General features: G+C 42.0%; 2 protein-coding genes across 7 annotated transcripts; one reads left to right on the top strand and one right to left on the bottom strand.

The window, feature by feature from the left end:
• The first annotated feature begins 535 nt into the window (after positions 1–535).
• Positions 536–14,323, top strand: vrk3 (VRK serine/threonine kinase 3). Of its 4 annotated transcripts, none has more exons than XM_075461502.1 (16): positions 536–675; positions 3,112–3,281; positions 3,386–3,517; positions 3,752–3,874; positions 3,991–4,128; positions 4,553–4,699; positions 5,148–5,191; positions 5,358–5,424; positions 5,518–5,602; positions 5,686–5,788; positions 5,899–5,991; positions 7,096–7,228; positions 7,539–7,656; positions 7,799–7,857; positions 7,939–8,074; positions 9,215–9,692. In XM_075461502.1, coding segments are annotated over exons 2-16 (1,548 nt in total). In that variant the 5' UTR covers positions 536–675; position 3,112; the 3' UTR covers positions 9,216–9,692. The 4 variants fall into 4 exon arrangements, with proteins under 4 accessions (XP_075317617.1, XP_075317625.1, XP_075317634.1 ...); XM_075461510.1 differs by having other exon boundaries at positions 3,386–3,502; positions 3,749–3,874; XM_075461519.1 differs by having other exon boundaries at positions 3,386–3,502.
• Positions 9,844–25,830, bottom strand: LOC142377396 (rho family-interacting cell polarization regulator 1-like). Of its 3 annotated transcripts, none has more exons than XM_075461481.1 (19): positions 25,599–25,830; positions 23,860–24,979; positions 21,433–21,514; positions 21,159–21,292; positions 20,950–21,028; positions 20,784–20,807; positions 20,609–20,662; positions 19,887–20,036; positions 19,642–19,705; positions 19,505–19,548; positions 19,281–19,406; positions 15,524–15,672; positions 15,309–15,417; positions 14,761–14,853; positions 13,203–13,820; positions 12,887–13,107; positions 11,536–11,629; positions 11,237–11,330; positions 9,844–11,147 (listed from the first exon to the last, which is right to left on the bottom strand). In XM_075461481.1, the coding sequence occupies exons 4-19, from the start codon at positions 21,248–21,250 to the stop codon at positions 11,080–11,082; spliced, it is 2,079 nt and encodes a 692-aa protein (XP_075317596.1). In that variant the 5' UTR covers positions 21,251–21,292; positions 21,433–21,514; positions 23,860–24,979; positions 25,599–25,830; the 3' UTR covers positions 9,844–11,079. The 3 variants fall into 3 exon arrangements, with proteins under 3 accessions (XP_075317596.1, XP_075317589.1, XP_075317605.1); XM_075461474.1 differs by having other exon boundaries at positions 14,722–14,853; XM_075461490.1 differs by lacking the exon at positions 14,761–14,853 and having other exon boundaries at positions 25,599–25,828.
• Between the last annotated feature and the right edge of the window lie 432 nt (positions 25,831–26,262).

Here is a 26,262-nt window from a genome sequence, read left to right on the forward strand (position 1 = left end):
TTTATTATCACAATTTCATCATGCAAATTTAGATAATTTGAAAATATGTTATGAAAAAGTATGTAATCATGTTAGTAAGATTAAAATATATCATTCTGTCAGTTGTGCCATACTTTCTTATGCAAATTGTGTAAATTATTTCCAAAATAAACATTTGTATTTATGTATGACCTTGAAGCAGGATCCTGTTTAATGTAATCAGTTTTGAAAACGTTGGAAAAAGTGCAGCTGATGCCAGATTCTTTATAGATTCTGATGAGAATCATTATTTGAAATATTTTGGTATATTGCCAGTGCTGGGAAATCCATAGACGACATCTACACAATATTTTCACTCAAGAAAAGAAGTAGTTTTTTTCTGTTAACACTCTGGAGTCTAAAACCCGCCGACGGGATTTTTGACACTTCTCCAAAAACACATTTGTAACTGTGAGTTTTTGTCATTCAAACATATAAGTGACACCATTAAAAACCTTGAAACTTCTAGTTTTCAAATATATATATATATAAAAATAAATTATATAGCTGGTTAAGAGAGGACGGCAGTGCTGCGGTTCCCCTGATGACCTGCCGGGGGCAGCACGTCCGCATTGTATCTCTGGTTGCAGGAATTAATCCGGCGAAGAAGAAGCAGCACTGAAACAGAAGCAGAGAAGCAGTTGGAGTTGTTTTAAGGTATCGTTTTTGCTTTTCCATGTTGTCATGTCAGAAGTTTTAGGTCAAACCTAAGTTGTTTTTTTTGTAAAGCCACTACTTAAACTGAGCCACGGGCCGACGTGTCCACTTAAAACACACTCGCCTTGTTTTTATTTTATTGGACAAATGATGTGTGGTCACAGCGTAGATTGTATCGTTGGCAAAGAAAGTGACAAACAGCGTCTGGCGGTAGAGCTCTGAGTTATTCGCTTTAGCTAACTCAATTTGTAGTTTGCTAACACCGGTGTTCAGTCGATTTCTCCTACTTGTCGAAAATTGCTACTTTGTGGTTTTGCGCATGCGCCGAGCCGATTTTCTAAGTTTCGTTTTCACGCCCATAATGTTTTGCTACCCTGCGTCTGATTATTTTCTCTTTTGGAAGACATGCAAAGTAATAAAACACTTATCGTATTAACAAGCAGTTAGCTTAACATGCACAAATGGTGTGTCATTCGCCATTTGTTTTTGTATTTGGGACACTTCTGTCTTTATTTAGGTGACTCTGCTCCATCATTGTTATGAATGCATTGAGAAGGGGGAGCATTATTTGACAGCGTGTTATTGGACTATCAAATTGTGCTACCCTCTTAAATATTGATTACAAAATTTTATGAACATGCTGCCATTCATCCTACAGTGGCAGTGAGGTGATAAGTCGTCTTACAAGAATGCATTGAGAAGGGGGAGCAATATTTGACAGGGTGTTATTGGACTATCAAAATATGCTACCCTCTTAAATAAATCAATTTCATTACACTTTTTATATTTACACACATGAGAGACAAAAAAAAGTTACTTAATGACTTTATTTGATATACAGAGGTAGAAAACCATAAAGTAGCATTTTTGATAGGGTAGTTTGAATCTTATCCGCTTATCCGTTTTTGCGGCGGTAGCATTTCTCGACGAAGTAGCACAAATCGACACAATTAAGTTTATGTTTACCATGCTATAATACAAGCATCTATTTTCTGATCGAAATCTGTGACGGAAATGCTTTGCACATTTCCTTTGCATCCAAGTCCAAACTGACAGAAACCTAGGCACATCAGTCATATTAACACAAATTGAACAAGTTTTCTGAACTTTACAGTGTAGATATTGATATTATGTTCTGTTGATCAAAATATACAATAAATACGTGATTTTCCATAATTTTCCATATAATTGATTTCCAATAGTACCAAAAATGAGTATTAAAGTACTGTTTAGAAGGCAAAAACAGTAATAAACTAATAGCTTAAAAGTCAGTATTTTGCATCCCCAAATTTATTTTCCAAAACAGCCTGAACCCTCTATGACAAGCTTTCCTGTCATTGCTTTAAGTAGTCTTTAGGAACAGTTCTCCAGGCTTTGTAAAGGACATCCCAAAGCTCTTCCTTGGATGTCGGCTTCTTTTTGTTCCGTTCTCTGTCAAGATGATCCCACACTTCTTCGATAATGTTGAGGTCCAGTCTGTGGGGAGGATTCATCCGTCCATAAGACCTGTTGCCACTGATTTTCAGTCCACTTCTTGTGTGATTTAGCACCCCTCAGCCTTTAGAATGGCTTCTTAATTTCTGATGAGGCTTTGGCCAACAGTAGATGGACCAACTGGAGGTCCAGATGTATCTATGACGTCCTAGATATCCGAGATAGTTGTTTTTCCCCTTGTTTCCTCAATGTTTTTAAAGACAAACTGCACACTATGCTGAGGAAATAGTAAGTTTTCAGCCAACAGCTCTTTGGGAATCACTTTGGGAATCAGCCAAAAATGTAATTGTATGTCAGTCAAACTATTATCTTTGGTATTTTTTTATGCAGCTAAAGAAATGGGAACAGATTATTTATCTTTTTCACAGGCCGCTCTATGCTGGAATGATACATAGGTTAGTGTCAAACAAAAATAAAAACATTCCTCTGAAAGCAATCGGCTGCAAGGACTGGACTGAAAATAAGGGGGAGAAAAAAAGCCAATGTCCAAAGAAAACCTTTAATAGATCTTCAGAAAGCGTGGAGAACTATTGCTGAAGACCACTTTAAAAGCCTACATGAAAGTCTGACTGCTTGGAAGAAAATATGAAGAAATGAGGGCGTGCACAAGACTTTGCTCAATACTGTATCATAAAATGGTTTTATTGTGGTGACTCACTTCACCATAAGCAGAAAATGTATTTCCATTTGATAATTAGCTTTTAACAAGGGGACAAACGCATGAAGTTTAGTTAGTTTTCACTCCTAATAACGGTTCATAACAGAGCACAGTCCGTGTGCCAAACAGTTTTGACTTACTTAAGCTAAGCACTGAGCTTTTGGCATAAAGAGCTTCTTTTGTATGTGTTCGTCTCTGAGCTCTCATTCACAGGATCATCTGCACTGAGACTCTTCGTGGTGGTGAGGAGGGGTTTCTGATCATTTCTGTGTTCACTCCTGCAGAATGCCTTTCCATTTTTGCCCCCAGTGTGGGACAAAGTTGCAGCCGGATTTCAGATTTTGTCCATCATGTGGGGGAAAACTTCCCTGCTCTGCTGATGATTCTGGGCCCGACGAAGAAGTTGAAACGAGCCCAGCTTTCAGCTCGAGTTTTGATTCCACGGAAAACAAAGGTGAATATCTTTGCAGTGTTGTCATTGATGATTATTTTGAGACTATTGTGTCACTACTAAACCTTTTTAGTCTACAGCCCATTAATGTGTCACTTTAACCCCAGTGTCACCCCGTCCTGCACTGCGAAAGGCCAGAAAGTCCCTGCACCTGGACAAAGCAGTCAAATTCATCATCAACGATGCCTCTCCACATGAGGTGGCTTCCACTTCTCCTGTCAGAGGTGAGAAGACTAAAGGTGATCAAAAGGGCGTGGAGGCAATTTAAAGTTCCGGATCAGAGAAACATGCAGTTGCACGAAGTGCCTGTGTGTTGTTGGTACATGTTAGATGGTTGAAGCCAAACTTCCGAACATTTTTCTAAAGTATTGCATGTGATTAATAAGAATAAGTAACACGTGAGAAGACAAAGATCCAGGTAAAGCTACAGCTTTAAATCCTGAAAGTTGAAAGGCTTTGATTTGCATCAGCAGGTCAGAGTCGAGGGTGTTGGGTGTCACCGTCAAGGCAGCACACGGTCGCTGTCAAAGCCGGAGCAGAGGTGGAGCCGGCGCCAGAGTCCTCGTCGCCTCCGGACGTAAAATCCTCTCGACCTGGTGAGCTTTAACCCAGTCTGCTTTATCGATCCACTCAGGCACATACAGCGCAGTATTATCTTTATTTTTGCTGTCATATATTTTTTTTGTTTAATCGCTGACGGGTCCATGTGTAGTCAGGGGAAAGGCAAAACTCTGCAGCCCCACGAAGAAGAAAGAAGAAGAGGGAAAAAGCCCGTCTGATAAAACCGAGGCATCGACAGTCGACGGCTCTTCCTCTGTTTCCTCACCAATCGACAGGTCTCCTTTAAAAGGTGAGCTACACCTGTCACACAGGATGTTGCACACATCCACATGTGGATTAAATGCATCCGTTCGGTTCATTCGAGGCTACTTAAACTAATCGTGTAGCCTTATGTTGTCACACATCATGTCGGTGACAGATGTGCTGACCATCATGACAGATTTTTTTGTCTTTTATCTGTATCTAGATATTTTCATATATATTTTTTTTTTTACATGTTTTATTTAACTGATTACGCTTTATTCTTATTCGTTGACGGATTTATTATTTTAGGAAGTAAATCCTAAAACAAATTCCTGATGTTTCTCGCCATTAATGATCATTGCTAAACTGCAAAAAGACGTGCGTTCACGTGGAAACTGCTGTGCATCGTCGTTGGATGTTATTTTATTCTGCCTACATGTTAGTTTGGTCTGTTTGTATGAATTGTGCAGCAACGGGACGAAGCAAAGCCAAGAAGTCAAAGCATTCGACTGCAGTGGAGCCGCTGCAGGAAGGTGAGGAGGTGACGGACAAGACGGGCAAGAAGTGGAAACTGACAGAGCTGCTCAGGCAGAACACGGCAGAGCTCTTCTACCAAGGTGAGAGCTGCGAAGAAGTGGTGAAAGGGAAATCATTTTATAGTTAAAAAGTGTCTAATTCTGGGATTATTAGTGATGTCAAGGATCCTGATAGTAACACAGATGTTACCAAACCACAGATTTTACATTTAGACGCTGATGTCTGGATTAATTTCATATTTCTGGAGAAAGCATAAGAATTATTTTTTGCTATTATCGTACAGCTGATATTTCTTGATGCCAACAAGTAGCTTCTTGGAGCTCAAGTTGATTCCAGAATTTACAGCAGAGCTGTTTAACCAAAGTTTTAGTGGTTCATTTGGTCAGACTTTTGTTTTGATCACAGTATTTGGGCTGAGTTGCTGTGTCCTGTTCCATGAAACTTTAGTCAAAAGTCCTCCTCAAAGTCATGGCTAATGTTGCAGCACCTTTTTCGAATCTAAATCGTATAATATTTTATTTATTTCAGTTTCGCGACCCAGTTGTAAGGAAGCAGATCACATCCTCAAACTGGTCGGTACCAACACACGAGCTGCCTTTAATAAAGAAATACCACCTTTTTTTATATTCTATTACTTTATTGTTTCACTTGTTCTCCATTTCTTGATTTTTGCTTCTTTATGGTTTTATTTCATTTTCCTGCATATAAACACTTAATTTGATTTCTCTTGTATTTTAGGGAGCTAAAGACGGACGAATCTTCAAAGAGCAGAACTTTCTGCAGAGAGCAGCTAAGTCTGCACCTGGTGAGGGTTTAGCATGTTGTCTTTAAAGTGGATATGATATGATGGGTCAGGAGTGTGATGTTACATGATGATCCTCATTTATTGTCTCTCCAGTGGAAAAGTGGATCAAACAAAACAAGATGGACTTCCTGGGGATTCCTTCCTGCGTTGGTTTTGGTCTTCATGTAGATTCATACAGGTGGGAATTACATCTGCACGTAATTACACGTTCTGTGATATTTAAAATGAGCTCAGATCTTTTTATTTTGTTTTCACACGTAGGTTTCTAATTTTCCCCGACATGGGCCGCTCTCTCCACTCTGTCATCGAAGAACAAAACGAGCTTCTGTCTGAAAAAGTTGTTCTTCAGCTCGCCTGTAGAATTGTGAGTCGTTCTTTCACTCTGTGTAAACTCCTCAGACAGCTCTTGGGCATCATCAGTGAAACGTTGTGTTACCACGTGTTTAAACCACAGCTTTTCTGTTTCCCTTGCAGCTGGATGTGCTGGAATTTATCCACTCCAATGAGTATGTTCATGCTGATATTAATGCGGAGAACATCTACATCAAACCTGGACAGAAATCACAGGTGAGACATGTTCCACAAAGTCCAAACTTAACTCTTCGGCCACCCTGAGGTGAAAAACAAGGAAAAAAACTAGGGCTGTGACTCGATTAAAAATTTTAATCGCGTTAACTACAGGCTTTGAAATTAATTAATCGAAATTAATCGCATTTAATCGCATATACTTTATCCTTTAGAAAATTAACATTTTCAACAATATTTCAACAAACACAGAACATATCCCTATTTGAAATCTGAATGTAGCATGCATGAAAACACAGTATATAGAATCTTGGATGTTAAGCTGCGTTGGGCCCCCGTTAGCTTCCACGCTAGCTGCTACATGTTCCGAGACACATCATGGCTCGGCGGCCAGCAATCGGATAAACCAATGAAATGAATCAATCCTGTGAAAGAATGAAAACAAGTGAATGAAACCTGCACTCACCCATTATGAAGTTAACTCTACCAGCCCTTCCATAACCTGCTCAGCCAACTCCTTGACGTCGGGTATGGATGGTAACGTTACGGCGGCTAGCATTAGCAACGAGGCTGCTAGGCTTGCTAAATCGGTAAGCATTAGGCTACTGAAGAAAGCTAGTCTTTTTAGCTACGTTATATTATCATCTTTCTTCTCGGCTATAACCTTTGTTTACGGCCACTGGCCCTAACCTGACGCCCTAGCTGTCAAATCACCGGAAGTTTTCACCGGAAGTACTCGCGCACACACAAAAGCTCTCTCCAGACATATCATTCTTTCATTCTGCCCAGATGAAATTTAATGCCGCATGAAATATTGGCTACACAACGAGCCCCTCGTCAGCCCTCATCATCAGTAAATTTCTGAGTGGGTGCGATCAGTCTTGCTTGACTTGCGTCCATCCGTCTGTATTTAAAAAAAAAAAATAAAAAAAAATAAATAAATAAATTATAGTGTGCGATTAAAATGCGTTATTTTTTTTTAACGCGCTAATATGTGTGTAGTTAATTAATCGAAATTAACGCGCTAAAGTCCCAGCCCTAAAAAAAACACAACAGACTTTTGTTTATTTGTTGTTGTTTGGTCCTCGGGGCCAGCCTCTGGTTTTCTGTCAGTGTCTTATAACCGAAGTGTGTGGTTGTTGTTAGGTGTATCTCGTAGGATACGGCCATGCCTTCAGGTACTGTCCAGGAGGGCAGCATGTGGAGTACCGTGAAACCAGCAGGACACCACACGAGGGCGCTGTGGAGTTCATCAGCCTAGACGCACACAAGGGAGCAGGTGTGTTTCCTCTCTTAAACCCTCCCATCAGTGTCAGCAAACGAGGCATCACTTTATATAAGTTACTGTAAACCAAGCATCTGTTTTCTCTCCAGCTCTCCACCGTACACACTCTCATAATGAGATGTGATTTTTGAAATTTTGTTTTCCTTGTGAAGCTTATTCTGATGTTTTCCTGTCAAAAGTTCATAAAAGACTCACACTTGCATCATGAAAACTACCAGAACAAGCTGACGAGTGCAGCTGGGGTCTGTTGTGCTGTTTCCATGTGTGAGGGTAAAATGTGGCTGTGCTCGTCGCTGTGTTTCAGCTCCGTCTCGCCGCAGTGATTTGCAGTCTCTTGGTTACTGCATGTTGCACTGGCTCACAGCGACTCTGCCGTGGAGCGATCTCACTCAACCTGATCAGGTGGCCACCCAGAAACAGAGGTAAGTCGGAGATCTTCAGCGCTGTCAGACACGCCTTTGAAGCTAAAAGTTGTGCCAAATTTCTGGTACATGCCTGCGTAGCTTCAACCTTTACTATGACACAAGAAGATGCAAAATACTAACAGCAAAGTTCTCATTGCAGATACATGGAGGATGTTAAAGCCCTGTTGAGCCACTGCTTTGGGAAAAAAAGAGTTTCAAGTGGGTATAAACGTGCCTTCTGTGACCTAAGTGTGACGGCCGGCCGTTTGGTAATCTATGTCTGTGTGTGTCTCGACACAGGTGCATTTCAAACCTACCTGACGGCGGTGATGGCTCTGCAGTACTCAGAGCAGCCCGACTACTCGGAGCTGAAGGCTGGACTCAGTGCTGCTTTACAGCAGCTGGGGGGGTCGGTGGAGCTGCCGCTCAGTTTATGGTGAGAACACACCCCTCCTCGCCTCACACGCCTGCTTAGAAACACGTTCTAGTTTGACACAGCTGGATTAATAAACCGGTGTTTTTTTAATCGTTGTGGCTGATCAGAGTAAATCTGAATTTATTGATTATGACACCCTGGTTAAAGGGGAACTCCGGGGCATTTGAAGCGCGTTTCCATTGCTAGAGGTTGTCAAATACTGACAGTAGGACACAGACCGGTGCAAATCTGCGCTCCCTGTGTGGAGATCGCGCTGTTCGCACAGCGTGTCATGCGAGGCTAATATGTGGTGGCTAAGGGGCAACTGCTAACCCTTCCACGTAAAACAACAACTTGCACACTGCAGAAACGTCACACCACTTTATAAACCATCCGACAATAAAGTCACAAGCCTTACCATCAAAACCATATGCATGGTTCTCACATTACTGGCATGGGGACGTTACAAAACAACTTTATAAACAGCATGTAACTCACCGGTTAGTTGTAGGCTCGCGCATGTGAAAGCCCAAAAGAGTCGATGGACGATAATCCCATATACAAAACAATTATCTTCTCTAGAAAAACTGCGTTCAAGTATTTAAAACATTACAACAATATTACTGGGCATGTATTGTTGTAATGTTTTAAATACTTGAACGCAGTTTTTTTCTAAAGAAGATAATTGTTTTGTATATGGGAGTATCGTCCATCGACTCTTTTGGGCTTTCACATGCGCGAGCCTACAACCAGCCGGTGAGTTACATGCTGTTTATAAAGTTGTTTTGTAACGTCCCCATGCCAGTAATGTGAGAACCATGCATATGGTTTTGATGGTAAGGCTTGTGACTTTATTGTCGGATGGTTTATAAAGTGGTGTGACGTTTCTGCTGTGTGCAAGTTGTTGTTTTACGTGGAAGGGTTAGCAGTTGCCCCTTAGCCACCATGTATTAGCCTCGCATGACAGGCTGAGCGAACAGCGCGATCTCCACACAGGGAGCGCAGATTTGCACCTCTCTGTGTCCTACTGTCAGTATTTGACAACCTCTAGCAATGGAAACGCGCTTCAAACGCCCCGGAGTTCCCCTTTAAGAAGATGATACATAAACTGAGTTAAGCCCTTCATGTGTGATATTATCATTTTTTTGTTGTTTTTCACAGAAATTGAGCCATAAGATGACAACTGGATTTCTTTTTAATAGTTTTTAGTTTGCTGTGTTTTTATCTTTGATGTTTTATTGCACTGAGAGCTGTGTGTTGCACAGTTCAATGCGTGCTAATGGCGCTAAAAAGGTTAAAAGGTTGAGGGGGGGCGGGATCATCATTTCAAGCATTCGTTGGAATCCGTGCTGCCTCTTGGGTAAATTACATTGTCGATTTTAGCATTTCAAGAGCTATATAAACTGTTCTGTTCCTGCACATATTGGACGCTCACTTGGTTTAAATGTGTCACATTACTGTTGAGTTATCTAGTTTTCAGTAGTCTTACGAGTCCCTGCAACTTCACATTTCTTTCCTGAGAATGTACGGAGAGCAGGATTTTTTATTTATTTAAAGCTTTAGCACTGTATAAAACTTCATTAAAACGAGCCAACACAAAGACGTGCATTAAACAAATAAAATGTCTATTTTTCACACACGGCAGTGCCTTATTTTCTTTGACTTTCTCTGTTTTACTCAGCAGCAGCAACACCCCTGCGTTCATGTACGCTCATTCGATCAGTACATTCAACAGGAAAATATGGTTCTGCACTGGTTTCCTGCATCAAAGCATTCAACACAGAGGCACGTTCATTTGAAAGAAACCTTTATAAAGTTTAAACATTTCTGAACATAAACATTTTTAACATTTCAAGACATATACAATTCTTAATATGAAACAGTAAATATCTCTTGTTGTGCACACTCTTAAAGTGGTTCAGAAAATAAACACTGTTATTGTCTGCCGGATCCCGTCATGGCATTTAAAACCTTAACATCTCTGTCATTTGAGGCACTTTCTGAATGACGAGGCTTTTAAACATTTAAAAGCACAACAATGAAAGACTACAGCGCCCCCGTGAGGCAGCTTTGATGACACAGTTACAGATTGGGTGGCTTTCTCGGAGCACAGCCTAGCTTACACACTTGAACTGATCATTTGAGCGTTTTAAACAGACATGCTGGCAGCATGAGGCAGCTACACATGCAGGTTTAAATATAGTTCCACACTGCAGATGGTTTTCATGTTTGGAAAAACTGGACCAAAGTGGGTTCTGAGCTCCTGTTTAAGGGTTTATATTCACTTCTTATGTAACGTGTCCATTCAGCTCAGACGTCGGTACAGGCTGGAATGAAACGGATCTTAAAGGAAAAGATCCTCTTTGTTTTCAGGGTACATTCCTGGTTTGGAAATGACTTCTTGTCTTCAGATAAACATCACATGCTCACGAAGCCTTTCCTCTGACTAGCTTTGGGCGGTACACTGAATTAACACTGAAATTATTAAGCTCGGTAGGTTTTCATACCCACAAACACTGCTGCTTTTTGAAACTCTAATAAAACTTGGTGACTGTTTCTCTGTAAATGAAACAAAACGACTGAACTTATTAAACCATTTCAAAGTAATCACTTAAAAAAAAAAAGCACTAATAAATTCAGAAACAAGGCCGCTTTTATATGTTCCTGAAATGTTTTTGGACACAGAGTTTTTCACATGACAGGAGCAGTTTGTGAAATTGTAAACTTTAGTGGTGTCCCACTTTAACCCAGGCAACATTATGGAGTGTGTGTCAAGAAACGATTGCCGTTGAAGGGAGGGGTGTGTGTATTATCTGTTGGACTTGAGGAGCACGAACCTCCAGGTTTATCGTTCTCGGTAAACAAGGCTGAAACGAGCACAAACTCCACTGTGATGGAAGAGCTTGTTTGTCTGAGCGTTAAGTGGAACATCCTCAAGGCCTCCGATCCTGCAGTGTGAAAGAGAAATGGCACCGGCTTGTCAGAGAGGAAAAAAACCCAAAACGATTCGCTGTGGTTCCACTGAGTCATTGGAGGACAGCGTTGCCCAACTGCCTGGGAGTGGAGGGACGCTCTTGCTGATCAGTTTCCTCTCCTGAAAGATTCGAATCAGCAAATTAAACCTCTCACAGCGGCAGTCACATGATCGACTACCACTTCTGTTTACTGACACACTGCTCTCACCCTGCTGTTCGTCTTCCTTTTCCACGCTGAACTCCTCTTTGTCTTCAGGAATTTCTACCTGACCCAAATCCAGCAGATCATCCACACTTGACTCCTTTTAAAAAAAAAAATATATATATATATATATACACATATATATATACATATATATATATATATATATACATATATATATACATATATATATATATATATATACATATATATATATACATATATACATATATATATATATATATATATATTAGCCTTGAAAAACAGCAAAGGTGACACAGCAGCTATAACACGAGTCAGTTTACCTGTGATTCAGAGAAACGATCTTCATCTGAGTTCCTAAATCCTTCTGGAGCTTCCATAAGGATATCCAAACCATCTGCCTCTCCTTCATCACAGCTGAAAGACAAAAACACTGATGTGACAACAACATATACGGTGGCCAAAAGACTGTCATGCTTACTGTATCTTCTTGGTCCCTCTCTTCACCTCACCATCTTAACACGGAGTTAAATATTCAAACTTATACCTCCATGTTTTCTACAACTTGGCCTTTGAAAATTGAGTTTTCAACCCCAGACACATTAATCATCAGCCCACATCAATGTTACATCGATGCCATACTGTGTGTCACGCAATTATGAGGACCAGAGTCAGAAAAAGCTTTTGCATCAGCCTTGAAGTAATCCTCAGCTAAACATATGAGGAATTTCTAACATCTATGATAGTGTACGCTAACTAAAAAGGACCACCGACGACAGTGTTAAAGCAGTGACAATCCATCACACTTAGATCTAACTAAAGTAAATGTAGTGGACCGTATTCCAATTCATATTTGGAACAGACAACCTATTTAATGCTTTAAAAACTGAATTAAACTGGTGTCCAAATAGGCCTTAAAAAATATTACAAGTTGGGTAAAAACACGGATTTTTGCCAATGTCCAATATGCTGATCCTTTTTCGACATTTCGACAGACGTCCACTTGTGTAGAAAAATTTATATATTATTTCTACTCTTACAGTGATAGGCCAAATTTAGTCTCTTAAAAGGCTAATTTACATTTAAAACAATCTACGTTAATCTTTAGATAACATTACTAATTGATGCTTTTGACTTCATCGTGCTTTAAGAAGCTTGTATGATTCTCTTCCAGCAACAATTTCATTTTAAAGCCTTTGTTGGCTGATACAATGAAGATGTTGATATTGTGGAGCATTCCTCATTTGTGGCACTATTTCTTTTTGGTCTCTAACAGCTGGCGAGAGAAACACCTGCTCTGTTATCTGCTAAATGTTTATCAGCTAGTCTGTAGCTGACAGTTTGGATCAGCTGTGATGTGAGTACGGGTTTTTAACGGCTTTTTTTTTTCTTCCCTGAAACTAGCAAAAACAATAGGAAGTGATAACAAAAAATCCTATGCTTGTTGAACTAAGCACAACGCTCAGAGAAGAGGGGCTGTTCGATGCAGGTTCATGACTGCTGATCATTTATTTTTACACTGGTATTATAAACTTATCGATCACAGTGGCTCTGATGCCATTTCAGATCGAACAAAGTAAATCACAAAGTTGGCAGGCGGGGGCAGCCATCTTGGAAATATGTGGAATTCAAACTACCAGAATAAGAAATGATTTTTGTCCTGTAGAGACTGACCTCCCTTCAGAGTACAAGTGCTCCGCATTATTTTCTTCTTCCTCTGTTTTCTCCTCTTCTGTCTTATTTTGGTCCTCTTCACATTTCCCCTCCAGCTCTTCTTTTTCTACTTTTTCCTCCTCTTCGTCACCTTCATCGAGATCAGAGTAGTTGAGAAAGTCGAAGCTTTCGAGGGCAGTCTCGACCTCATGAGTGAAGCTAGCAGAAGCAGGAAAAGCAGCCTGAGGGGGGGAAGCAAATGCAGGAGTTAAAAAAACAAAAACACCGTCAACACGCGGCCTTCAGACAAACCTGCTGAGTTTGTTCTTCAACTCACCGTCGGCGCGTCCTCTGGTTGTTTTACCTCCTGGACGGACTGAAGTGGTTCACTTTGCTCCACTGAGTGTCCCTCTGCGGCCTCAGCTGTGCCGTCCTCTTTTTCTGCCTCAGTCTGTGCAGCGTGCGCTGACGAGCCCGCACATAGATCATCGTTTGGCTCTGCAGCCGACACACCAGCGCTCTCCACCAACGACTCCTGATGTCCTGAGGAGTCGTCGGGGCAGGAGCAGCAGAGCTCTGCTGAGGTTTCAGAGCCGAGTTCCTCTGATTGGACAGACGCCCTGTCAGCCGCAGCACAGTGTGAGCTACTCTCTCCGGCGACGCTCTGAGAGCAGGAAGTCTGCAGATGGCCATTGGGCACCGCGTCCGTCTGAGGGAAAACGTCCCCTCCTTCGGTCTCGTCCTCTTCTTGGTTGGACGAGAGTGAAGGCGTCGAAGCGCTGGACTTGTGCGGTGCGAGTGACAGCTGATTGGTCAGAGTGGTTTGCAGCATGTTGGAGGCCGTCAGCCTCTGAGCGTGATGAGCCAGCGCCGGACTGGAGGAGTCGTCGGATGATTCGGAGGAGTTGGACCAGACGGTTCCGTTCTCCATCTCTCCCTGACGCTTCAGCAGGGACTGGAGAGGAAGGGAAAGTGTTTACTGTGATGTTGAAATACAGCAGGGCCCTGCGCGGACAGGTTGCTCATCAAAGTACTAAATTAAACAGACACATTAATCAATCCAGTGGGCCTCAAAGACACACTGAAGCAAAGATAAAACCACGTCACAGAGCTTTTTCAAACATCTTCAGGTCCAGATTCAAACAGCAGAATGAAATGCCTGTAAAGAAGGCAAAGAGCTAAAACGTCACCTCTAATATATAGAAGATGAATTGATCATTTTGGGATTATCATTCCTTTAAAACACTAAATGATTTGGGTCATTCCATACCTGCAGCTCATTATCCTCCCACTTCAATGTCATGAATTTATCTGAAAACATTAATTCAGTTATATATATATATATACATGGAGAGAGAAAGAGAGAATGAAAGCAGTGTGAATGGAGGCGTGTGGCTGGTAGTGTTAGCACACTTAGAGGTCAGTTTGTATCACGTAGATTAATAAAGTTTAGCTGTAAGTTGTCCTTCAACTTTTGTGGATGTTCAGTGCAAATTTCAAACCAGTCTGATGAGTGAGTGAGGAGGATTAAAAAACGCTGAGGGGCAAACTTCATAACATTGTAACTAAAGAAGCTTTAGGTTTTTCCCCATAAAGTTTAGAGCAGATTTTACAAGGTTGTTTTTTTTTTTTCCCCACGGACAGTCACGGCATGTTCTGGGAGTTGGGATAAATGTAATCTTATTATAAATTGTGACCAGTTTATGATGAAATCAAACACGACTTGGATTTGATTTGAAATCAACTTCAAGAATTTGTTAAAGTATTGCGTATCGATTTTCTTTTCATGAATTTCTTTTTCACCTTGGTGACATGACTGCAAACTAAACTACAGCTACAGCTACGTCCCAACACACCGGCTGCGATGGGATAAAGTGCGGCGTTGCACGGCTGACCTCCCGACGTAGGGACGCCGCCCTGTCCGTCGTGCCGCCGGGGAAAGCCTCCACCAGCGAGCGGCTCTGCCTGGGCCCGCTGCGAGGCACGTTCTTCATCGAGGTGAGGAAGAGGAGGGACATATTGGAGTGCTACTCAACCACTATTAAACAGCTACAAGGACCACAGCTGCGCTCGAACAAACTGCTGCTGTCACACAACCCTCTACTGCTCCCAGTCATTCTCCTCACATGGGGCACCCCACTCCCACAACCACACGTCCTAGCACACAACCCTCTGTGAATCTCCTCACACACATCAGTGCTACCGCTACACACAAAGCAGTTGGGAAGCCTCTGAAACAGAACAAGCCAGTGAAATGACAGTATTGATAGTCATCAGTGAGATAAGTCTCAAAAAGTTGTATTTTTGTGAGCTGTAGATTAAGAGCGTACTGTGTGTTCAGCCCATAATAACAAGTCGTGCACGAGCAGTGCCACAGAAAGTGTGGCTAAATCGTTTTAAACGGAAAGTGCTGAAGATAAACATCTCTTTCCACGTGACTCACATAGAACACCTGCTCTCGCATCGACGGCGTGTCAGGAGGGCTCTGATTGGACAGCAGTCGTTTGGAAACTGTACTGGACGATGATGTCTGGTCATCCTTATCAAATGGACTTAAAACGGGAAAACAGAAAAGGGCAAAGAATGAGATTTTATAATCACTAAAAAAGAAGGCAGGCACAGCAGTCAGAGGAGTGTGTGTGCCGCAGGTGGGCCTACCTCCAGGTGACCTCCAGGTTCAGCTTCACCGTCCCCAGGTCGTTGATGTCCACGGCGAGCGTCTGGGGGAGCGGGCAGAACAGGTCCAACATTTCACAGGACACGCTGCCCACCACCACGTGATTGGCCAGGCTCTTAAGCTCCGTAACCTTGACAACAACAACAAACAAACCTCTGATATGAGAACACGCAGAGACGATTTAACCAAAAGTGATGATGATCTAAAGCCTCTGAGCACGGCCGCAGTGTGGCGCAGGTTTGTGAGTGTGCACGATCAGGCTGTGGTTGGTGAAATGTTCTTTACATGCTGAGCATTTCTTGTGTAATCAAAAGCTGATACAGATATTTTCATTGAACTACAGACCATCTAAAACAGTGAGCTACAAGGGTTGTTGTGATGTAACTTTGTTCATGTGTAAGCTCTGTTTTGGTACAGAGACGGGTGGAAACAGCCTCTGTTACTATTTCTGGCAGCAGGCCAGTACATATAAGGGAAGCTCTTTCTCCAGCAAAGTTACCGTCAAGATGCTCAGATCAGCAAAACAAGACAAGCTACATTTAGACTTTGACCATTTAGGGAATCATAAGGAGAATTCATTGCATGATATAAGTCGGTAAGTTTTTCACATGAAATGTTGGACAGGAACTGATGACAATCATCCCGTATTAAAGTGTCATGGTTTGAGTGTCGTGGCGTCTTATTCTTCTCTCTTTAGAAAAGAATCATCCATAAATATCCTAATGTTATTATATGTTACAATTCTTTTCATTTCTATCATTACTAAATATCTGCATGAACATGTGGGAAAGCAGTGTCACGTCTATCTTGTAAATGTCCCGTGAAACAGCTGCTGGAGAGAAATTGCCTTTGGTATTTCGACATGTTTCCTCTAAAAACAAGCAAAAAATGATGCAGACCCTCTCCTCCATAAAAGCCCGGTCTGCTCTGATTGGTCAGATCCTTTGGGCGTAAACTGGCACCGCCTATCAGTCTTTATAAGTGCAATGAAACTTGATGAGATAAAGCCATGTTCAGACGTGACTGACACTGATTCTTTCGCACACGTTAATTCAGCTTCATTCAGGCAAACTCACCGAAACAGTGGGAGAGAGCTATGCTGTCCATGTGATTTAGGCCATTTTGCTTGAGATTAGATTTGTATGTTTGTATTTTTCATGTTTAAGCTTATTCCACAGTCACTGCTGTTTGTCAACGCATCAAAATCTGTACGCATCTGTACGAGTTACTGTTCTCTGTTAACGTGTTGTTTTCACTGTGTTGAAACAGCGGTGGATGGCAGCTGTTGGAAATATTGGTATGTGGTTGACAGAAAGCAGACATTTAAGTTTTCTCCCATTCATTTGGCTCAGACAACTGAAAAAAAACAACAACAACGGTGCTGTAGATCATTATTGCAGGTAAAACCACAGGGGAGGAAAGTTTGAACAGCTGTGGTTTAGATTCTTGTAATAACATGATCCCTGGGACTCCTCTGAACAGCTGCTCAGACGTCAGATTAACCCAGTCAGACCGCTGTCGCAACATGTTACATAAAAGCACCTGGGGGGTAATTCACAGATGACAGTGACACAGTGCATGTGTGAAAGGGATTAAGGAAGATCTTAGTCATTCTATTCCACTATGGTGGATATGGCTGATTTTTTTTTCAGGTATGCTCTGTCACCTCCTGTTTCCCACAGTTTCAAAATAAATTTGTCCTCAATTTTCTACGTCACCGCTTTCACCCAATAACTGTCTGCCTGACTTCTCACAGCCAATCAGCTCATATTACAGGGCCTTGCGAAAGTATTCGGCCCCCTTGAACTTTTCAACCTTTTGCCACATTTCAGGCTTCAAACATAAAGATATAAAATTAAAATTTTTTGTGAAGAATCAACAACAAGTGGGACACAATCGTGAAGTGGAATGAAATTTATTGGATGTGTCAAACTTTTTTAACAAATAAAAAACTGAAAAGTGGGGCGTGCAATATTATTCGGCCCCTTTACTGTCAGTGCAGCAAACTCACTCCAGAAGTTCAGTGAGGATCTCTGAATGATCCAATGTTGTCCCAAATGATTGATGATGATAAATAGAATCCACCTGTGTGTAATCAAGTCTCCGTATAAATGCACCTGCTCTGTGATAGTCTCAGGGTTCTGTTCAAAGCGCAGAGAGCATCATGAAGACCAAGGAACACACCAGGCAGGTCCGAGATACTGTTGTGGAGAAGTTTAAAGCCGGATTTGGATACAAAAAGATTTCCCAAGCTTTAAACATCCCAAGGAGCACTGTGCAAGAAATCATATTGAAATGGAAGGAGTATCAGACCACTGCAAATCTACCAAGACCCGGCCGTCCCTCTAAACTTTCATCTGGAACAAGGAGAAGACTGATCAGAGATGCAGCCAAGAGGCCCATGATCACTCTGGATGAACTGCAGAGATCTACAGCTGAGGTGGGAGAGTCCGTCCATAGGACAACAATAAGTCGTACACTGCACAAATCTGGCCTTTATGGAAGAGTGGCAAGAAGAAAGCCATTTCTCAAAGATATCCATAAAAAGTGTTGTTTAAAGTTTGCCACAAGCCACCTGGGAGACACACCAAACATGTGTCAGAAGGTGCTCTGGTCAGATGAAACCAAAATCGAACTGTTTGGCCACAATGCAAAACGATATGTTTGGCGTAAAAGCAACACAGCTCATCACCCTGAACACACCATCCCCACTGTCAAACATGGTGGTGGCAGCATCATGGTTTGGGCCGGCTTTTCGTCAGCAGGGACAGGGAAGATGGTCAAAATTGATGGGAAGACTCCTGTTGGAGTTTGCAAGAGACCTGAGACTGGGACGGAGATTTATCTTCCAACAAGACAATGATCCAAAACATAAAGCCAAATCTACAATGGAATGGTTCACAAATAAACGTATCCAGGTGTTGGAATGGCCAAGTCAAAGTCCAGACCTGAATCCAATCGAGAATCTGTGGAAAGAGCTGAAGACTGCTGTTCACAAACGCTCTCCATCCAACCTCACTGAGCTCGAGCTGTTTTGCAAGGAAGAATGGGCAAGAATTTCAGTTTCTGATGTGCGAAACTGATAGAGACATACCCCAAGCGACTTGCAGCTCTAATTGCAGCAAAAGTCGGCGCTACAAAGTATTAACGCAAGGGGGCCGAATAATATTGCACGCCCCACTTTTCAGTTTTTTATTTGTTAAAGTTTGACACATCCAATAAATTTCATTCCACTTCACGATTGTGTCCCACTTGTTGTTGATTCTTCACAAAAATTTAGAATTTTATATCTTTATGTTTGAAGCCTGAAATGTGGCAAAGTTCAAGGGGGCCGAATACTTTCGCAAGGCACTGTTTATACGGTCACTCTTCTGTATCTTCCTCTGGGTTTCTCACTCGTCTCAGGCTGTTTCTCATTCATTCCTGTGTTTTTCCATAGATTTTTTTTTGCTCAAAATTATCTTTCCTTATTGAAGTGAAATTAAAAATTGAAGACTGAGTTTCACTAAATGCTAATTTACACCCCCACAGTGCAGGATGAGTTATCAGCGATTTAAAAAAAATGTTTTACAGGTAATAATTAAAATACTATTAAGAATACTTACAAAACTACTTTTTTTTTGTCACTGGTAAGCAAGATCGTACGTGTATAGATGATGAATAGTGCAAGACAAACCATAGAAAAGGAGTAAACATCAAATTTGATTTCACTGAGACTTTTAAAGTTGGTTTTATTACCTTGATTGACAGAAGCTCAGTGATGAGAGGCAGGAAAATATACTCCTCACTGTCCCAAATCTGCTTGTTGCTGACCTCCACACGGCCTCGTAGCCTCCAGCGTTGCCGGCCGTAGCGCATCAGGACCTAACAGGGCCAAAAATAGTTGAGATAATGCAGAAACAGTAAAATAAAATTTTAAAAAGGGAAGCAGTCCACTGTATGCGCTCGTGTTGGTGTCTTACTTCATACTGGTCACCAGCACATAGCCGCGCAAATCCAGCAAGGCCTAAAACATCAGAGATCGGCAGAGAAAATGAGAACTGGACTGAGAGGAGAGTGTAGGAAACAGGAAGTCGCATTAGAACGGAGAGTGACTCACCCTTCATCTTAACATGAAATTCTCCCATCTGGCTTTCTAACTCGCTCTCGAGAGAGCACATGTGCTACAGAGACAAAGAGAGGTGACAATTAAAAAAACTTTCACTTTCACTTGTCCAACTTTCACACGGATGTAAGTATTGTTACTTATTTTGTGCGAAATCCAGAATAAAACAAAGTTTATTAAAGAGAACCAGACCACAGTTGCACAGCTGCTGAATTTGTGACCTCAGATCAGTCACCTACCTCTGTACATTCCCTGTAACCCTTGTTGGCTTCGCTCAGGCTTTCTCGGGCCTCCTTGCTGCCGGTGGCGGAGTTAAATGCTGCCACCATCTTACTGGCTCCATCACGCAGTCGCCGCTGTATACAATAGGCATCATAGAGTTCCTCAACCTGGAAATGTAACAAAGGTTTCAAGACATGGATGTATTTTGTTTTTTAAATGATTCAACCTGTACTAATGAATGTTTACAGTCGCTTTTTAAAGCTAACGTAGTTACATGTTTTTCACCTTCAAGAGAAACCCAGACCCATTGGCATTCATTTGGAGCCGAGTTGATATGATGAAATCAAAATGAATATCCACCATCCTTCTAGCTGTTTAGCTCTAAAACCCCCCCATGAAGGAAATATCAGGCACTTTAGCTGCTAAATGTTTTATTATGTTCACCAGCTATTCTGAACCTCTCAACCTATGATTTTTTCAGCAGGCACTGCTAAGTGGGTTAATCAAAGTTATGACTCAAGGTTGTGAACACGGGAGCCGATGAAACCAAGAAAATGAGCTGAAAGAAGCAAAGTTCTCCACAGAACTGAAGAAACAAACTGCAGAGTTTGGTTTGGTTTCAGCCTTTCTAATAACGCATCCACTCTTGAGTCATGCTCAGCATCCAAATCATGTCAATGTAGACTTCAGGGGAAAAGTTATTTGTAGGTCTGTCTATCAACCATGTGTACATACAGACCTTACTCAGATGGAACTCTAAGCGACGCATGAACCTCTCAATGGCTTTCACTTGCTAGAAAAAGGAAAATAATTATTGCACTTAGCAAACTCATAGAGAACAGTCTCTCCTCCAATCATGTACGGTTTCTCTGCGATTACATTAATACGCAACAACAGGTGTGAATGAAACTCACCTTGTCCAACTCATACAAAGACCCCTGCAAAGAAAACAACAAGAATGAAAAAAAACATTTAGTATCACAAATCATCCAGCTGACACCCTCATTGAGGGCTGGAGACAACCAGTTACTGAATGACAGTCAATACTGGTGTGACTGGTTTGACAAAATGAGCTCTCACCAGACGACTGTTCTTCTTGTTTTCTCTGATCTGCTGACCCAGACTGTCCAGCTCCAGCTGGTGGACCTGCAGGTACGACCTGACAACGAAACCACACCATCTTTACTTCTGTATGCTAAAGCCTGACGAGCAGCTGATATCAGAGAGATTCCACCTGGCAGCCATCCACTGGAATCAGTGCAAACAGTGCCTGAGATGTGTTTACTCACTGTAAGCCTCTGCGCAAGGCAGCGTAGACTTCATCCAGCCGCTCGGGCTGGGGGGTTTTAGTGGGTGGCAGTTTGGTGGAGCCTGTGAACATCCTGCTTCCTTACAAGGCACGTTTCTCTTGGATCAAACAGGACTGGCGGGGGGAGAGGAAGAGATTGAGGGAGCTTTATCATCTCTGATAAGGCCTTCTGGATCATGTTTATTAAAGTGACAATCAAAGAAAACAGACAGACAAACAGACAGACAGACAGAGTAGGAGAAAGTGCTGCTCACCTGTTGAGTGGAAAGATACTATCACTGCATGCTTGGAGACTTGTGTGTAAGGCTGTGGCTTCAACAAACTGAAGGACATGTCCTGTAATTAGACAAAAACAGAGACATTAGAGACAAAATCGTCCCTCTTCTGCTCATTCGGCTCTAAATTTAGCCTAACTTCTGCTCCTCTTTGATCACTAAATATTCCAGTTCTCACAGAGGAGGCTACAGGGGGGGAAAAAAGAGGATACAAATCACTCTTTCACTTCCTCGGTTTGTCCAGAGTGCTTTGTTGAAAGTCTGAGACGGCGAGCAACGTGCTAGCAGTAACCACAGTGGCCACCACTGTCAACAGATGGGAGTACAGTCTGCCTATGCTTCTCTTCCCCTTCCTTCCCCGCCTCTCCACCCCTCCCCTGCTCCTCCACATCCAGCACCACAGTACAGGAAGTCTCATGGCTGACTCCACACAGGAAATTCTACACTGAAGTTTGGCCCAGGAATATAAAACCATCCCTCCACTGCGAGTGCGAGGGTGTAAAAACCTTCTCAACTTGCAGATCTGAGCGATGCAGCAGTCAGGAGAAAACTGCAACAAGTGAGGGTCGCGTCTGAGCTAATAATCCACTCACAACAGAGATTACGGATGTAAAACTAAATTTGTCAAGCAGGAGAAAATGCGGAGCCCGTACAGGACGCAGCAACCGGTGGCATCTGCTCTGCATTGTCCAGAAATTCCCCTCATTATAGCGCAACAGATGGGATGAAGTGCTCCACCTGTTGGACTTGCTGAGATGGAAAACACACAGATTATGGTTGTACATGATCAAAGCTGTATTAAAAACAAAGCACTGCTGATATGAGATTAATCTGTCCACAACACCCTGCTGCACTTCTGTGGTGTCCTGCCTCACAGCGAGGACTGGACAGGGTGCTTCAGGGGTCCAGTTAAACCTCTAATCTCTGCTGTACACTCGGGGAAGCTGGGGGGGATTAAGTGGAGCTGGTTGAAGTTGTTGGAACACAGCAAAGAAAAGGTGCCAGACCATAAGAGCTTTTACAGATAAAACACCCCACCACCAACCGCCTTCTGCCAAACATGGAGCGTGGCTCGGACTCTTGCAGGGAAAGTGCAAAGTCATCCCCGATAACACACACGACAAAGCAAAGGCCCACATATAACACGCTCCACATCCATGCATAAATAGCTTAGACCCACACATGTCCTCTGCAGGCCTCACTTATATTGATAATTATGAGAGCTAATCGCCCAGTTTCCTCTCTGTTAGATGTGCTTTGATCCCTTTCCTTACATTAGAGGTCATTAGCTGGATTAATCCTTTTCACAGAGTAGTGTGAACAAAGAGGACACTGTTCCCAAACACCTCACAAGACTGGAGATTGTTTAAAAAAAAAAAGACTTCAATGCACTCAGTGCATGCACAACTGTATACTGTGTGGTTGTTTGGGATGACGACAATCTCAGCTTTGATTTGTATTCAGTCCTTCAGTAAATACTGTTAACTGAAGAAGGCTACAAGTAATCTTTTTTTTTTTTTTTGTTAAACCAACAATGCATTGTTTACCCCATGGTCTGTCCACCTCAACACATGAATAAAAAGGACAAGCATAGTCCTATAAATTGTAATCTGGCATTTTCTCCTTGATAACAACCCAAATCATTAATAAATGATCAACATGTTTGGGTGGACGTCATTACTAAAGGAGCTTTGTAAGGGCAGATTAAACAAAAACCATGTATGTGGAAATGGAAGCTTTCGTTTACTTTATATGACAAAAGACTCACAATTTAATGTTAGACACCCGTTTTTTTCTTTAAGGAGCATTCAACAGCTTTACCTGTCAAACTGAGAGTTCATCCATACTTTGGGTCTGTTTGAGGAGGAAGAGGAGAAGGAGGATAAGGGGAAGTGGTGTTACAATAAAATGCAGCCACCTCTTTTCCAGATTACTGGATTAGCCTGACCCGGCGGCAGCAGGTTGGATAAACTCGCTCACACATCACAGCAGCTCTGCTCTTTACTTGCACTAACAGCAAAGGACGGAGTCCAACCCGCAAACTTGTGTGATGCCGTCGTGCCAGATTTTGTATTCCGTTCATATCCCACCCCAGCAGCCGCTGAAGCCCATCACAGGCCACAAAAAAGTCCTCTCCCGTCCACACATGGAACCCCCCTCCCTACACCCACCCACCCACCAGCGCCTGCTTTCCCTGAAAATATCAGCCCACCAACTCACGACAAACACCACAAAGCCGCTGGGAAAAGAGGGAAACAGACAACCAGAGCCCGCTGGCTGGCGGATATCATTTCGACAACATCACAGCGAAGCAACTTCACGTCGGACGGACTCATGCCCATGTAGAGAAAATTGGTCAGGGTTCTTGTTGTGACCTTGGCGATAAAGAAAAGAGCACATCCCTACCTCTGTTTTACCATCCAACAACCCGGAGGATATAACCGGAGTCCCATTCCCAACGAGATGCTGCAAACAGTTTGCAGAGGTTTACAGTTATTCTGGGCGCTGTCCTTCTCCTTGATTTCGCAGTTTTTTGTGTCCACAGTCAAACCAGCTGCAGACACCCGCGACCACTTCCGGCCGACGGGTTTCAGTATAAAAGCTCAACAGCGAACCTCTCTCTGTGTGTGACTGACATGAAATCACAGCCGTGCAGGCATAAAGAGAATTGGAAAAGTGTTAGACAGGACAATGGCAATGTTTTGGTCACCAAAATAAGGTCACATAACGTAAAAAATAAATAACAGATACTTGTCTCATTACCATGACTTCATAACACCCACGGGCCATAATGAAAAAGATAGTAAGTCACATCTATGAGCTGCGATGATAACAAGGTCAAATAAATACTCCTAATCTCCTAATTATGACTCTGTGCCTCATAACTATGAAATCATACCTCAGATGCACAACTTTCTGCAGCATAATAATGACCCGTGAGCTCAGACCAACATATGTAATGAAAGTTTTTGATATTCTAAAAAAATAATCATAACATATTGCATGAAAGTTAGAAACGGAGTTAGGATCTTGTAAGTATAAGATAATAACTCTTTACGTGGCTTTTCAGACCTCATCTCTGTTCCACACCACCAACTTTCCAAGAGCTAATAAGTTATACAAAATAGTTGTATAATGATAAAATGATCAAACCATTATATATTTTTTCATCTTTAGTAAAAATTACTATGTACTAAAAAAAAATCATACCTACGAGATATAAATAATTCAAAACACAATCTCATGATCATGAAACAATGGGCACAAATGATAAGATAAAGGGATACTTATAAGCCAGTAAGGCATAACAATAAGACTTACTAGGTGATGATTATACAACCTCTCTTACAATTCTAGCACATAATATGACTTCATTTCTTATCTTTTTTCCAAGAAGAGGAGACAGGCTCTCATGGAAAAGCTTTTGCCAAAATGTTTTGAAGACTTGAAATGTATATCCATAGACTGGGAGCTGAGATGGCCCAAATGATGACCCAGTGGGTTAAAAACCAAGAGAAAAGGGGTGCTAAAAAACAAATAGAAACAGCAAAGTCACTTTAAATAACTCAAAGTCATTACACATTAAATGGCCTTTTATTTAACAAACTGAGTAATAAACAATGGGACTATAATTAAGGCAAAATGTATGGAGTAAGTAAATAGTACATGTAATAAAGTATTGCTATAAAAGACAAAAGGTATAAGCACTTAATATATGTGTCCTATTTTAGGCTCCATAGTCTTTAACAGTAAAGGGCAAGCAGATAAAGCTGATTAGTTATAGATACCATACACAAATACAGGATAAAGATGAGTTCTGTCCCTCCATCTCTAACTCCACCACATTTTGAACTTCTCATTTAAATAAAAAAAAATCTGATTTATAGAGTAAATATTTTCTGATTAAACTAACCATATTCTGTTTTAACACTGCAGCAGTTTTCACTGAATCACACAAAATTAGCTTTTTTCTATTCATAACAGACTGGAAAGAGGATGCTCTTTAGATTTAATGTGCATTGGAACGTGCACAAGCATATTTGTATACCACATCTCAAAACACAGTCCCCGTTAGGTACTCTTCCACAAGTTTATCCCAAACTAGAGACTTCTACGCTCTGGTTTTATTTTGAAACCCTGCTTACATGACCGGAAATCGAGTGCTGAGTAGTTGCTGTGGCAACGAGCGTGTCCCTCAGCTTCAGTTGCTGTTTTCTCCGTTGTTTCCTTTGCTTTGCTGGCGACGCCACAGCGAAACCAACGGAAAAAAATAGACACGGTGTTTCCAAGGGAGAAGACGGAGAGAAGCGCCGACTTCTTCAAACGCAGTGGCAACCCAGTAAACCGTGCGGGTTCCCTGCTGGCCGCTAAATCTATCAGGTGCAGTTGGCCGGGGGGCCGTTTCACCACTCCGGCGAGGAGGTGACGATAAGAAGAGCATGTGGCACTTTTTTTTTTTTACTCCAGACTTCCCCATAAACAGGACATTTTAGCTGGCAAAAACCAAGAGTTATGCTGCCAGTGTGCAATGTTAAACAGCTCCAATTATATTCCTGCTGGCGGTTGATGCTGAACCTCGGTATTTGTTGGTTTAGGCGAGGATAATTGAAGACACAAAAGCTGCAAACATGGAAGTTGAGAACTCCTGCAGTCGGGGCAGTGGAATACATATGCATCTTTAGTTGAGGGTTGTTTGAGTAAAACTACCCTTCCCGACAGTTTTGCATCTGTGATTTGATATCGAAAGGTCACGTAGAGTTCCAGCTGGCTCCTGCAGATCCAAAGCACCTAGACCTCAGAAACCACCAG

This window comes from Odontesthes bonariensis, chromosome 1 (assembly GCF_027942865.1).
Source record: "Odontesthes bonariensis isolate fOdoBon6 chromosome 1, fOdoBon6.hap1, whole genome shotgun sequence".
Lineage (NCBI taxonomy): Eukaryota > Metazoa > Chordata > Actinopteri > Atheriniformes > Atherinopsidae > Odontesthes > Odontesthes bonariensis.

Bases quoted from the DNA above. Each gene is read 5' to 3' on its own strand.
- vrk3 (XM_075461502.1), top strand. From the start codon at position 3,113: ATGCCTTTCCATTTTTGCCCCCAGTGTGGGACAAAGTTGCAGCCGGAT. The intron at 3,518-3,751 runs GTGATCAAAAGG...TTGCATCAGCAG, and splicing joins CAGAGGTGAGAAGACTAAAG to GTCAGAGTCGAGGGTGTTGG. The intron at 5,425-5,517 runs GTGAGGGTTTAG...TTGTCTCTCCAG, and splicing joins AGCAGCTAAGTCTGCACCTG to TGGAAAAGTGGATCAAACAA.
- LOC142377396 (XM_075461474.1), bottom strand. From the start codon at position 21,250: ATGTTCACAGGCTCCACCAAACTGCCACCCACTAAAACCCCCCAGCCC. The intron at 15,673-19,280 runs GTAATAAAACCA...GTTGTTGTCAAG, and splicing joins CTGAGCTTCTGTCAATCAAG to GTTACGGAGCTTAAGAGCCT. The intron at 11,630-12,886 runs GTCAGTCTCTAC...TTTGTCTTTCAG, and splicing joins CACTTGTACTCTGAAGGGAG to CTGTGATGAAGGAGAGGCAG.